General features: G+C 57.0%; 2 protein-coding genes across 2 annotated transcripts; both read right to left on the bottom strand.

Annotated features, from left to right (window-relative positions):
* Nucleotides 1–154: 154 nt before the first annotated feature.
* Nucleotides 155–2,126, bottom strand: LOC140256292 (small ubiquitin-related modifier 3). Its single transcript, XM_072344674.1, has 4 exons — nucleotides 1,971–2,126; nucleotides 1,721–1,849; nucleotides 1,256–1,327; nucleotides 155–841 (listed from the first exon to the last, which is right to left on the bottom strand). Exons 1-4 carry the CDS (start codon nucleotides 1,989–1,991, stop codon nucleotides 779–781), a joined length of 285 nt encoding a protein of 94 aa, XP_072200775.1. The 5' UTR covers nucleotides 1,992–2,126; the 3' UTR covers nucleotides 155–778.
* A 257-nt stretch (nucleotides 2,127–2,383) lies between these two features.
* Nucleotides 2,384–7,957, bottom strand: LOC140256291 (uncharacterized). The gene is made up of 7 exons (XM_072344673.1): nucleotides 7,483–7,957; nucleotides 6,106–6,158; nucleotides 5,021–5,129; nucleotides 4,055–4,157; nucleotides 3,884–3,949; nucleotides 3,542–3,588; nucleotides 2,384–3,127 (listed from the first exon to the last, which is right to left on the bottom strand). The coding sequence occupies exons 1-7, from the start codon at nucleotides 7,940–7,942 to the stop codon at nucleotides 3,084–3,086; spliced, it is 882 nt and encodes a 293-aa protein (XP_072200774.1). The 5' UTR covers nucleotides 7,943–7,957; the 3' UTR covers nucleotides 2,384–3,083.
* Nucleotides 7,958–14,064: the final 6,107 nt, after the last annotated feature.

Here is a 14,064-nt window from a genome sequence, read left to right as displayed (position 1 = left end):
CCTGTGGGCGGGGCTATAGACCTGTGGGCGGGGCTATGGGCCTGTGGGCGGGGCCGAGAGCGTCCGGAAGCGCGAGCAGCCCCCATCAGCCCAACTGCTCTGCTCACCGCCACCCCCCCCCCCAATTCCAACAGCTAATTGAGGACACTTCTCGTTTCTGCATTAAAAAAGTATATTTCAGACAACTTTATCAAATCATGACAAAGCACATGTAAATCTGCAATACCCCAAACTCTGACTCTATACGAAGCATTGCATCTGCACGTACAGGCCTCGTGTCGTAGGCTTCACGTTACCCAGCGACTCTTGTTTGCAACATATGCTTCAATCAGCATCTTCTTCCTCCTCTTTTAAAACAAAACAAGCTTGTGATCGCCATGAAAATAGACTTATTTACAAGGTTAGGATGGAACAGAAGGGCAGGACTGGCAGCCAGGAATGCACTCCATGTCCTCAAACACGGACGGGTTATTTAGGCCACAGGTTTAAAGGAACTAAACCAGAACAGCAGACAGACAAACGTATACAACTGAATCAGAACTCAAATCAAATGGGCCCAATTTAAGATCGAGATGAATCCCTGCAGATACTGTGTCGACTCGCACACGCAGTACGTCAAAGACAACAAGCAATTTTGGGAAATGTCCTCTAAGGTTTCCAAGAATCCCGTGTGATTGGCGTGTTCATTTCTTTACTATTTAATAGCAAATCCAAGGACAGATGAGAGCGAGGTGCGATGAGGAGCCCGGAAGGTCTCTGCTCCATAGGATGCCATGTCTTAGCACAGCCCGCCCGTCTGCTGCTGGAACACATCGATAGTGTCTTCGTCTTCCATCTCCAGCTGTGAGGTTGATACAGAGAACACGAGTTCACAACCACAAACTTATAAACAGGTCTCATCTCTATTTCACACCAGACTCAGAAGCTGGCCATCTAAAAGCAACCAACTCAGACGTGTTTCTTCTGTTCCTCCTCACCTCAGGCCTTGTCAACCCAAGAAATCCCCCAAGTTCTCAGCACTGACCGAGCTGGCAGCAGCTACAGCACCCAGCTTCGGTCCTGGCTCTATCCAGAAGTGGGACGGAGCTGAAGAGCTCAGCCCTTCCTCCAGGTCCTGCCCACAGCAGCACACAGGTGCCAGCATGTTTGGCACCATCTGCTCGTGCAGTTCTCCCACCCCAGCCAGGATGAAACGCGTACGGAAGAAACTGAATGAGCATTTTATAACCATCTGCACTAAAAGCATCTTTCATACCTGCGCAGGTGTGTCTGCTTCATTAATCGGCTGCCCGTCGAATCTGAATCTGATCTGCCTCATGGACAAACCCTGTCAATTTATAGTGACAGAAGTGAGAAACCAAAGCAATACGCATCCAAACAAAGCACTGACTGATTTGATGGCGGGATACATTGAAACTAAATTCACATTTAAAGAATGTAAGCGGGATGGGAAACTTCATGCCTCTGTTGCTGTACAAACGGGAGGGTGCAGAGCTGCTTGATGGGTGCTGTACTGCTCTGTGGCAGCCAACCGTGTTGGGCTGCACCCGGCTGTGACCCACAGCACCGGGCCTCCCAATGAAAACAAGGCATGCACGGGATGGGGCAGAGCCTTCGCTTTGGGAAGCAGAGGAAGGGCTCCACGTGCAGCAGCACGCACAGCGCTGCCCCGCACACGGGGATGGCGACGGCCCCGGCGGCACGGAGGCTCTGCGCGCACCTGCCGCTCGCAGTAGGCCTTCATCAGCTTGCTGAGAGGCGTGTGCCGCTTGATCTTGAACTGCACGACGGAGCCGTCCTGCCCGGCCACCTTCAGGTTGATGTGGTCGTTCTCTGTCTTCACTCCTTCCTAAAGAAAAACCGGACGAGCGGAGATCAGCGCACGGCGGCGAGGCCCGACCCTCCCCCTCCCGGCTCAGCCCCGCGGCTCAGCCCCGTGCCCGCCGAGCCCCCCGCCGGGCCGAGCTCACCTTGGGCTTCTCCTCCGACATGGCGGCAGGGTCGGGCCCGGTCGGGGTCGGGTAGTGGCGGGGAGGGCCCGTCCCGCGCGCTGCCTCCCGCCTGGCTCCCGCCGCCGCCGCCGCCAACCGCCCGCGAGAGCGCGCGCTGAGCCGCGCCCCCGCCACCCCGCGCCAGCAATCCCGCGCTCCGATTGGCCGCCCAGCCGGTCACGTGAAAGGGAGGAGGGTGAGCGACCGCGCGCGGCTCGGCGGCTCTAGAAAGTGCGTCACGGAGCGGAGGAAGCGCCGCAAGGGGAGACGGGGAGGGGCCGGTCTTATGGCGCCCCCCTGCGGGCGGCCCGAGAACAGCACGGAGCCCAAACCCAGCTCCGCTCCCGGAGACGCGCTTGTGGGGAAGCAGAAGGAAGCGGTTCACATTGGGATAGTAATCAAATGGATTTAATACATCTTTACCGTGTTGCGTATGCATCAGAACCCTACCGTATTGCAATCAGTAACAGGCACCGAGCCCAGGAGATGATCGAGATAAGGCACAGAGGTAGAGGGGGCTGTGGAGGGTCCCTGGATTAGTTGCAAGTGAAGCGTGCAGGTAGGCCTGCCCCCAGAGGCCCAAGGCAGCTAGAAACTGGTGCTGTGAGGGGGTGCTGGTATATGGGCACATGCATATAGCTGGAGACAGACAGGCCACCCTCTGAGCCACTGCTAAACAGAGGGAGATGAGAGGCTCACACTGCACATACCCAGCTTTGCATAAGGCAGCAGAAGGAAGACACGCTGGGCCACTCAGGACCTCAGCCAGGCACCGTGTTGCATTGTGCTGGGCTGCCACCCCCAGCAGGGTTAAGGAGGAGTGTGAAGCTCAGCATTATTGCCACCGAGTTTCCAGGCACAGAGTGAGGTTTCAGCCTGGCCAGGCACTGCAGCTGATGGCTGGTTGCCTCGGCACAGCCTCTGCAGCAAAAGCCCAGGGCAAGCTGAGAACTGGAGTGGGGAATGGGGGAAGTCACTGAGCAGGGCTTGTGGCAGCACGTGGCACCATAGGGGGTCCCCTAGAAAGCAACCCAGAGTGAGGTGGGTCTACAAGGAGGACGTCATTCACCAAGTGGGGCAGATCCAGAGAGGCTAGTTCTCAAATTTTGCATAAGGGTTCTCCTCCTTGAACAGGCCTGGAAGAAAAGAGAGACACTGAGAGTCACTCACTGCACTGGGTGACAATGCTTTCCCTGATCATCCTCTGCTCACCATCCTGCTCTAGAGACTATTGTACTATTGTCCTCATGGAAGGATGTGCCCACACCACCTCAACTCCTATCCCTCATAGGATATACATCAAGCTCTGCGTGCAGTCCTGTGCCCTTCACTACAAGGAAGGAATGTATCCAGCAGAGCTGAGGGGCCTGGGGCACAAAGCGTGGTGGGGAGCAGCTGAGGGAACTCAGATGGTCACACTGAGGAACACAGTCTAGAGTGGCCACAGACACGGCTAGATGGTTGGAGTAGATATCCCAGAGCTCTTTCCAATTTTAAATGATTCTACAATTCTAAAGCTTAGTGTAATTTGCTACTGCAAGCCACTGTACCGTATTTCCTTCGGATTTCATCGTGCCGTGACTTCATCTCTGCTCTCCTGTAAGAAACAAACAGGAAAGAAACCACAAGTGACCAGCAGAATAGAGCCAAGGAGGAGCTCCAGCTCCCAGCTCCCTCCCAAGCTGCCTCCCTGCAGCCCCCCTTCCCACAGGGCAGGGACTTCAGGGTGGATACACACCACCACCACCACAATGCTGCATCCACAGATCCCAGCAGGGACTTAACTTGCAGTACAGACCCTCATGCAGTGGCTGCAGCACCGTGCACTGCAGTGTGGCACCATGCAACTGGCACAGCACTGGGTCAGCAGGCACTGGGCGATGTGGTCTCACCTCTCCTCCTGGCGCACTCGTCTGCGCTCCCGCTCTCGGGCAGCTCTTTCATCCTCCTTGTCTGGCCTGGAGCAAAAATAAAGAGCCCATCAGCTCACAGCAACCCACCTGCAGCAGCTGCACTTCAGGGATTCTTTGGGAGAACTAGGAACAGCCCACCCCAATACTTGCTTTTTGCTCTTCTTCTTACAACAGCAGCAGCAGCAGACAAGCAGCATGATGAGGATCATGCCACCCACCACAGACATGGCAATGATCAGGGCTTCAAAATTCACTGCAAGATGCAACAAAACACACATGCACACCAATGTACATCTGCCTGCTGACAACCACACAGCTCCTGTCACTGGCAACATCAATTGCTGGACTTGAGGCATGCATGACAGCCTGAGGAAGCAAGACAGACATCATCCACACGTGTGCTCAATGTTGGCACCAGCATGAATGCATCGAGCACGGTGCTACCAACCACAGCGCCTGCAGGAAGCAGCCTCAGGGCTCACCTGAAGCTGCTGGGCTGGAGGCCACATGTTGGAAATCAGCAGCAGTAGGCAAGAAACCTGACCATACTTTTCACCTCCAATGGGAGCTTCTCCACCAGCAGCACCCCCAAAATGCACAGCTGTGTAGGGCAAGCCAGGGCTTCACATCACCCTGCCCACAGCACCACACACTCCTCTGCCTGGTGAGGCAGGCTGCAGTCACACACCACAAACACAGCTCACAGCTAATCTCCTGCAGGACTAATCACCCCCAAGGCTCGTTTTGCAAGCTAAGGAATGTATTCTTCCACAATGAGACCTTTTATGAAGCTACTCGCACACAAACTAGTATTTCAGGGTCTTACACAAGGTTCAGAAGAGCACACAGCGGTGCTCACAAAGAGCAGACTCTCCCTCTGGGGGGTGTGGAAGCTGTTCTCACTCCCCCACGGGCAGCGAGGACAGCCCAGCCTCCAGAACAACAGCTGGCTGTGACCACAGTCCAGCAGTGCTGCAGCATGGGGACAGGTGATGGAAACTGAGCCCCAGCTTGTTCCCATACCACCCCGCTCCCCAAGACCCAGCTCTGTCCATGCACCAGAGTCCCACTGTGGCCCAGAGGAGACACAAAGCAGACAGGCCTCCCTCCACTCACCCCAGCAGACACCCCAGCGTGCGGAGCGGAGCTCGCAGAGGTCGGCGGGTGGGAGGATCCGTCGGACAGGGTATGGCACACACCTCCTGCTGCTGGCACACCACAGGCACTGCGGCACAGGAAAGCACAGCATTACTGTGAGGTACCACGCTACCCAAAGCGAGCAGCGGCAACCATTCTGTTCTGCAGCAGGTTCATCCTGCCAGGGAATGCTACAGAAACTCCCCATTCCCCAAGACACTGAGTGTGCTTCTCCTGGCTCCACCCAGCCAGCTCCAGCTCAAGCATCAGGATTCCTACAGCTGAACTTGAGGATCGTAGGGGTATTTTCCAACCCTAACCCACCTCACCCAGCAACCATGACCCTCAGTGCCACATCTCCACAGCTCTGGAACACCTCCAGGGATGGTGACCACCACCATCTCCCTGAGCAGCCACGCCAGCACTGCCCACAGCCAGGCAGCACAGTTGCTTGGCTTCAGTCAGAGCTTCCTGGTCGAGTCAGCAGGGAGGTCTGCCTCAAACCCAAACTTCTTGCTCTCAAGGCTGAGCAGTGGAGGAGGTTTGCAGGAGAGCACGCAGCCCACAGCTGCCAGCCTATCCTACCCCCACACACCTGCGGTGGGGCTGCATACATCAGGAGCACCAAGAGGAAAGCTAACTGTTTCAAGTGAAAAATCCCAGTGGGAAGGGACCTCTGGAAAGACCCTGCCCTATCTGCTGCATGCAGAGCTGAGGGCACTCAACCAGCAAGCATCTGCTCATCATGCTTTGCAGTCAGGTGCTCCAGCATTCATAGGACTCAGCTGAGCACAAGCAGCAGCTCACATTCTTGAGGAGGAGCCCAGCACGTTAAATGACTCAAGCAGCACACCATGAGACTCAAGCACTTTCTAGCAGCCACTCCCTGAGCACCAATGGGCGCTGGTCCTCTCAGTGCCATGGGCAGATGGGTGGTACCCACAGCGTGCTTAGGGCAGGGACAAAGGAGCTCCAAGAGGGAAGCAGTTCTTCATACAGCCCCTCAAAGTACACATTATGCTTCTGGACCTTAGGGAGAAGTCAGAGTTACTCCTGCTACTTACGGTGACATTCTTCAGGCACTCCTCGCAGCTTCTGTTTGTATACTGCTGACATTCTGTAGGAAGGAGAACAGAATGAGACACCTCAGTACTTGGAGGAGCTTGTTATAAGCTTTGTGCTCCTTGGAGCCTCTTTTCGTCCCCCACGTTGCAGGGACCTGTGCCCTAGGACATGCTGCCATGCATTAAGCACTGCACCCATTGCTGTGGGCATGCCAACAGAGTCTGCTGCTGCCTCGGCATCTGCAGCAGCACCCTGGTTCTGGAGACAGATGCTGCCCCATGCCCTCCAGAAGCTACGTGGGCTGCAGCAGATAAGGGCTGATTTCAGAGACTCAAAGGCAAACCCAAGCCTGATCCACAATGACACAAAGCACTGAACTGCTGGCTGCTCTGGGTAGCTGAGCAGTGCTATGATGGGCTGTCCGGAGAGACCTGCTGGGCAGGGACAGACTACACGATCCCCTACCACTGGGTGAGAGGGCAGCTCAGGCAAACAAAACCCAGACAAGGAAGTTGCTACAAGGAAAAGCAGCAGAGAGGCAGAAAGGAGCAACTGCAGCCTCACAGCAGAGCAGCCCCCCAAGAACTGCAGCACGAGGAGCAATGCTTTGCAATGTCCCCCAGTCCCAAAGTGCTCCATGCGTGTGAGCAGCAGAGCTGCGCTCTCCCCTTGCAGCTGGGAGGAAGCCTCAGCTGCGGCCCACTGTCAACAGCCGGTCACATGCTCTGCACAGCCCTCCAAACAACCCAGCAATTTATTAACACAGTTCAGATAAGGCTGTTTATGCACCACAGAGAGGCTGAGATTGCACGTTCCGCACAGCCCTGCAACGCTCTGGGAAGCTGCATCCTCCCCATTTCCCCAGCCAAGGCCAGGAAAGCATCACAGCTGTTGTGTTGCCTCGGCCTGTTTGCTTCCAGGGCGCTTGGAATCCGCCCTTTTGCCCCGGGAGGCGATCGGACGGTTTACCACATCCCCATCAGCACCGCTCTCCCTGGAGCGTTCCCGTTCGGTAGCTCCCAGCACTCACAACCACGTGCCACCCTCACGGCTCTGTGGGATCAGCCCAGGACCCCAAAGCCCGCAGTTACAACCCCTTACCACCACAGCAGCCCCACTCCCAGCAGCGACAGGCGTTATCTCAGCCCCTCGCCGACCTCTCGCCAGCCACACGCCCGCTTCCCGGCCGGAGCCTCCAGCTCACGCTTGTCACACTTAGCTTTTGGCAGCGGAACAGAAGGAAAGCAGAAGTCACGCCGCTCCCAAGCGCAGCCGCCCAACGCTTCCGGAGCTGCCCCTACCCGTGACACCCCCGGGACGGGACAACGGGATCCGCGCAGCTCCCACCCGAGACCCGCGCGGTTCCCCCCGCTCACCTCCCACCGCCTCCTGCTGCTGCGCGGCAGCCGCGGGGAGCAGCAGCACCACGAGCAACGCGGCGCACAACCGCAGCGCGGGCGGCAGAGCCATGACGGCACCGGCACACGGGGGCGGTGGGGCGGCCGCCGCCTTTCTAGGGCCGCCGGGGTGGGGCGGGACCGACGGGGGCGTGCCGGAGGCGGCCCCGAGCTGCTCGGCCCCGGGGCGCGGAGAGCTGCGGGGACCCCGCGACGGGGCGAGGCGCGTCCCCGCTGCCTCCGTCCGTCCCCGCGGCGTCGGTCCGGGCACAGCCGCGCCACGCGTGGGCGCCGCCGCGAGATTGGTGTCGGCACGGTGGGAAGCGGCGTTAGGGGGCTTTATCACGGGGTTGGTCGGCTGCGATGGGACAGGGGCGCAGGGAGGTGTGTTCCAGCACCCACTGTTCGCCCCCAAAACGCCTCTTCGGCTGCCCCACATCCCCGAGGCCGGGTTGGAGCATCGCTTCCCACGCGTGTGACGTAGTTGCAGCCCACCAGAAAGGAAAACATGGGAGGAAAAAAAAAAAGCCGGAATTCTATAGCTTGAACACGTGGCATCGTGCCTCTGCGCCGCTGGCTTTGTCACACAGCTCGTTGCCCTCTCTGAAGGCTCCAGCGATGCGTTCCCGGTGATGGAGTCCCGCTGGCTCGGAGAGGTCTGCCAAACCGCGCAGCAGGCGGAGGTGCAGGGGAGGGGGGATTTGGCAGCTCCGCGGGAGAAACGTGGGGCCCCTCCAACGGAGCTGGCGGGGAACCGAGGCTGTCCGGAGACATCGGGGCTTCCTCGGGAGGGAGCGGTGCTCGAGGCTGGATGGCAGAGGTGCCACCCGTGTGCCCTCCAATGCCACCTGCATCCCCACCCCGTGCCACCCGTGTCCCCTCCAGCGCCACCCCTGCACTCTCCAATGTCACCGTGTCTCCTCAAGTGTCACCCCTTTGCCCTCCAGTGCCATCAGTGAGGGCCAAACACTGCACATCCCCTTTCGGGGAGCTCCCAAAGCCGCCGGGAGGAGGGCAGCTCCCATCCTGCTGTGCTCCAGCGGGGCCTTCCTGTGTGCTCTCCTTATTTGTCGATGAAGGGTATTTTCGCCCCGCTTAAGATGGCCTCAAGTGGTTTCCAAGGCAACAGTGCTAAAGTCATCACTGCCATGGAAACCCTCTCTTTGGCATAATATAAATATTTTCCTTGTGGAGGGAGGCTGGATGAGTGGGCGATGTGCTATTTTCTAGTGCTCGCTGGCTGCAGCAGGACAATCTCCAGGAGATGGGGGGGCCAGGGAGGATAAAATTAGCTCAGCACGGCGGCCGGCGATGGAGAGGGAGACTGCCAGCATTGCGCTGGGGCTCCTGTGTCTCTAAAATGTTGCTCTGCAGGGAGAGAAAGGAAAAATATGCCTGAGAGGGCAGCAGCCACTGCATCCATCATCAGGGCCATGCGGGAGCTGGGGCTTTCCTGACAGAGCTGCTGCTCCCATCCCAATGCTCCCATCCCACTGTTACCATCCCTGTATTCCCATCCCACAGCTCCCTTCTCTCTGTTCCCATCTTACAGCTCCTACCTCGCTGCCCCCATCCCATCAGTCCCATCTCACAGCTCCCATTCCACTGTTCCTATTCCTCTGCCCCCATCCCACTGCCCATGGGGCTGAGCCCAGGCAGTCCCCATTGCTCCCTTTGGCATTGCCCTACAGCGCTGCCCCGCTGGAAAAAGACCAAACTCCACAAACAGGCAATGTGTCCCAGCTGCTCACTGGATCCCAGATAAAACCCCAAGGATCTGCAGGCTAAATATAGCCTGAGCCCCTGTAAATTAAACAAAAGCTTTTTGCCAGGCTCACAGAAAGCTGGTTCCAGCGTTGGTTTTCTCTATGTAAGGTATAACTCCAGCGGTATCTGTTATTGTTAGCCGGAGCTCTCTGTGCTGCCACCCCCCCTGGCATGGCTCTTTGGGAACACACATCATGTAGGGCTGAGCTTCTCCCTCCCAGATGCTGCTCCTGAGCCCTCACCCTGCAGGGATCCTCATCCCCTCCTACCCCTGCCTGTGCATCCCAGGGCCTCCGTTTGCGCACTGCCCACCGCCTGCCTGTGCTTTCAGCAAACTCAACAGAAGAAGTCAGCCCCTCAGCCTGCCATGGCTATATTTAGTTGGAACTTTTCTGTCCAGGATTCAGACTCTATTTGGAAACCTTGTGCCTTGGCTCAGCGCCAAGCATCCTGGTTTTATACAGTAATCCCTCAGCATATGGCAAATGGTTCTTGTCTCCCCATGGCTGCATCTTGGCCCCAGCAGTGCGACGGCACAGCTCTGAGCTGAAAGCGAGATGGGCTGTGGTTGTGGCCCCGCATCCCCGGACCAGAAGCTCTTTGAATAGGAACGTCCTCCTCATGTTGCTTTCAAGCATGTCCAGAGCTGCCCAGACCCCTCTGTTTCCCAGAGCTCCGATGGATGCCGGGCTGTGCCCAAGGCATCACAACACCCATACATTTATCTGTAGGTTGGTTTGGGTGAATCAGGGTTTAGCACAACCCCGTGTATGCACAGGGCTTGGTGCAGCCCCTCCATCTCTGCTGATATTTGTGGGGAACTCCCTCTGCAGCTTTGCAGCACTGCAACCCTCACACAAAAAACAAAGTGAGGATGTGGCCTGGGAGTCCTCCAAAACCTTCCAACACTTTCAAATCAGCCCTAGGAGTGCTGGGGAGGCAGGAGCTGGGGTTTTGTCAGGAGGGTTTCAGCCCCATGTGTGCAGCACTCAGCAAAGGTTCCAGCTCTGCGCATAGCTCTGTGCGTGCGTAAGTGTATTACAGCATCTCTCTTGGAAGCCCTCAGCACTGATATTCCAGCCTGTGGAAAGCAAACCCAGAGGTTCCCGATGATGTGCACGTTTCTCTTCTTGTGAGACACAGGGAGGGATGGAGTCAGCTAGGAAAGGTGATCCCATGGCTATTTATACAACGCTTCAAAACGGTTTAACTTCAGGACAGGAATGATGATGTATAACAAAACTATCCGCTCCAGAACTTCCAGACCTAAATCCCACACCATTATTTTAATGCAGCAGGTTAAGGGATCTGATAGAGTGTGTACTTGAAGTGATGCTTCATCTCGCTCCTTGCGGCCGGCAGTGGGAGCAGCTGGGAGGTGCTGCTGGGTGCCGGGCACCTGTGGGATGTGCGGGCTTTGGGAGTCCAGGGGGTGGAATGAGAGTCCTGCAGCGCCCCAGCACTGCTGGAGCCCATCCAAGCTGTATGGCTTTGCTGAGACACCCATGAGTGTGCTCCCTACAGCGCTGTGATTCATCCGCAGCCACTCGATTCAGCTGTAGCCTTTCATCTGCCTGGAATGTGGCATTTTCCTAAATTGCATGGGCTTTTTGTGCTGCTATTACACACCTACGGGTCCAGCTGTTCCATCCTGGACAGTTTCTGGATGGTGCCATCCTGTCTGAAACGCACCGGGTGCTCACACAGCTCGGGTTCTGCAGTACAGGATGGCACTGGATCACACCACAGCCCAGCAGCAGCCTGGGGTCGTGGGGTGTCTGCGAGCAGCAGCACCGTGAGTGCTGAGCCCTGCCTGCAGGCTGTGCACATCCACGCATCCCACAGGGTGGGATCGTTTCACATCTATATGCCACGGCTTCTCTCCATCTCAGCTACTCCAGCCTGGGAGTCGCAGCTCGTGGTGCCAAACGCCGCCCCGCCGTGTTTATTAATGCTGATTGTAAAACCTTGGCAAACGCTTCTGCCAGCAGGTCTGCAGAAACCCCGCCGGATGCGGTGCCTCCGAGCAGATGGGGCTGGTTAGGAGGTGTCACGCTGCTAACAGCACCGCGCCGCTCTGCGCTCACAGCACGCTCTGAGCCAGCAGCGAGCTGAGCTGATGGCACGGGGAGCGCAGCCCCGAGTGCCCGGCCGGGCAACGCCTCCTCCTTCCCTCTTCTCACTGGCTGCAACTTCTCCTCCAGCCCACCGTGCTCGTATCCTCACTGCCATCATTGCTTCTGTGCAGCACCGATGTGCCTGAGATCGTGCATATCACCACTGCTGTGCTCAGCGGGCACTGCTTTGTAGTTTCCCCATCGCTCCTTCCATTTGCTCGGTCCTCCATCACCAAAAACCTCCCCGAGGTGCCCAGGGGCATTCAGTGATAGCTCACTGATGACATCAGCTGTTCAAGGCTTCACAGGTACACAGGGAACCTCCACGTCTCCAAGCAGCCTCCACGACTGTTTTTCTATGTGTTTTGGTGAGAGTGTGATTTTCTAACTGTGCTGTTTACTCGGGTTAAAATAACCACTGGGAACAGAGTTGCCGTCACCCACAGCACCATTTTCTAAATGCTTCAGTAGTGTCTCATCACATCAGTGTTAGGTGAGACAGGCACAGAGGGGCTGCGTGGAAGCACGCCTCTCTGCTCTGTCAAGATGTAATTCCAGGGAGCTCCATGACTGGGATATGGCTGGCAATCCCTTAGCAAAATGCCCCCAGACACATGGCTGCCCCCTTCTAGAGGCTGTGCATTGTTGTTGTCTTCCACAGAAGGCTCGGGGCTGCTTGCCCAGCCCAGCACCCAGGTGGAAAAGCTGCTCTCCATCCCTGCTTCACCCACACCATCCTCCGGCTGCTGGCTGCATGGGAGAGCTCAGCAAAGCGGCCGGCTCAGGAGCATTCCGGCCCCATGCCCAAGGGACACCCCTCCCCGTGGTGTTTTCTAATTTCAAGGCAGATCTGTCACTCCCCAGGCTGCACGCCACGTCTTGCTGTGAGTTAATATAAAGCCACGACCACCCGCGGGCAGGAGCAGGAGAGCTCGTCCTTCTCACGGCCACGCAGAGCAAAAGTGCAAAAAAAATAGCAAGCCAAAAAAACAGCCTGGATGTTTCTCCCGTGGGTTTTTGCCTTTGAAATCTGACATCTTTCCTCTCTCGGTGAGGAACACACTGGGGATGCAGGAGGCAGCCCGCTTGTCTCTGTGCTGCAGGACGGGCTCGTTTTGTTGTATCTCCTCTGGGTTGCCCATTCCTCAGTGCCACAATGGGCTCTGCAGTTCCTATTTCCATCATCTATGTAGTAAAATAATGGGGTTTTAACTGCTGGGGATCCTTTTGTGCTCGTGTGGCAGCACACAGCGGAGGATGCAATAGAGCTGAGTTGTAACAGAGCAAATACAGCATGGGACAAGGCAGCACCAGGCTGGTAGGCTCACCCAGTGCAAGCCATCCTTCAGGTGGCCCTTGGCATTGGCCTTCCAGCATCTCCCCCTGTATCTCATTCTCTGGAGGCAAAGAACCAGGAGCTGCCAGCAAACACTTATGCTTTCCCAGAGCTCTTTGGGGTGAAAAATGCTGGGGGCAAATCGTTGGCATTCTATTGAGCTTTCCAGAGAGCCTGGCCCTGTTCTGTAGCTGGCCTGCCCTTCAGAGAACCCTGGGGCATCGACGACCTCAAAACAGGCACCTTCCAGCTCTGTGGGGCTTTGCCTTCGCTTTCTGGGCTGGGATCCCAGCCCCGTGGGCAGCTGGGCCCTGCAGGGGGGAGCGGCAGCAAAAAACAAATTGTCAGGCGTCAGAGCAGGGAATTGTCGGTGACTCAGGTTTAAGAAGGAGAATTTTTGCCAAGCAAAATGTGATGGCTTTTTTGGACGGGGCTCGAAGATGGGGCTGCAGCTCTGATCAATGCAGCTCGCAGCCCACTGCTTGCGTCAATCCGGAGGGAGAGGCTCTGCATGACCCGCTGTGCCGGTGCAGGGGTGCCCATATGGGGGGCACAGGGTGCATGAGGATGTTGTTTCTCTCAGGCATGGCAGGACAGGGGCTGGCAGCCGTGCACTGTCTCATCTGCCCACATTTGCCACCCTGAGGTTCTTTTCCATGAAGAGAATCGGAGGAGAAGCCGCTGCCCCAGCCCTTGAGGAAGGCAGCAGTGAGAGGAGAGAGATCACCAGCGGGGCTCCTGAATAACAATCATTTCATCTTTCTACCGTTTTAATTTACTAATTAAACCTTGGAAGGAATATCTACTTGGATGCAGGGAAAGAATGGAACTCCTCCATCTGCGTGTGCTCGGCGTCTCACCAGCAGCCCAGGCAAAGCCTCAGCAGCACGGTGAAGGCAGCGTGGTGTAGCAGCCGGCCAGCGCTGGGTTCTGCTCTGCAAACCTCACAGGGCTCCAGGCAGAGCCGTTCCCAGCCCCAGGCAACAACTCGAGAGCTCCTTTGTCCTGGAGAGCCCTGGGCTCTGCTGAAGGATAGTGAACGGAAAGGGACCGCGCATCCCACGGGCACTGCTCTGCAAAGGGCTTTGCCCACTGTGTGGATTTAGGTAACTTTAGGGAGAAAGAGGGGCTGGAGGTCCCCAGGCACACAGCTGGAGCATCACAGAGGTTGCACGCAGGGCGCAGCGATGTTCCGTCCGTTCTGCCCCTCTTTGCCCGTTTCTCTCAAGAAAGTTCAGCCCCGGCTGTCAGTCCCCTTCTGCTTTTTCCAAGTCGGAGAGCTACGTGCACGTATGGCGTCTTTAATTAGTATCAATAGAGAGAAACATAAATAAGAGGCAT

Source organism: Excalfactoria chinensis, chromosome 9 (assembly GCF_039878825.1).
Source record: "Excalfactoria chinensis isolate bCotChi1 chromosome 9, bCotChi1.hap2, whole genome shotgun sequence".
Taxonomy (NCBI): Eukaryota; Metazoa; Chordata; class Aves; order Galliformes; family Phasianidae; genus Excalfactoria; species Excalfactoria chinensis.
This window is presented reverse-complemented; position numbering and strand designations above follow the sequence as displayed.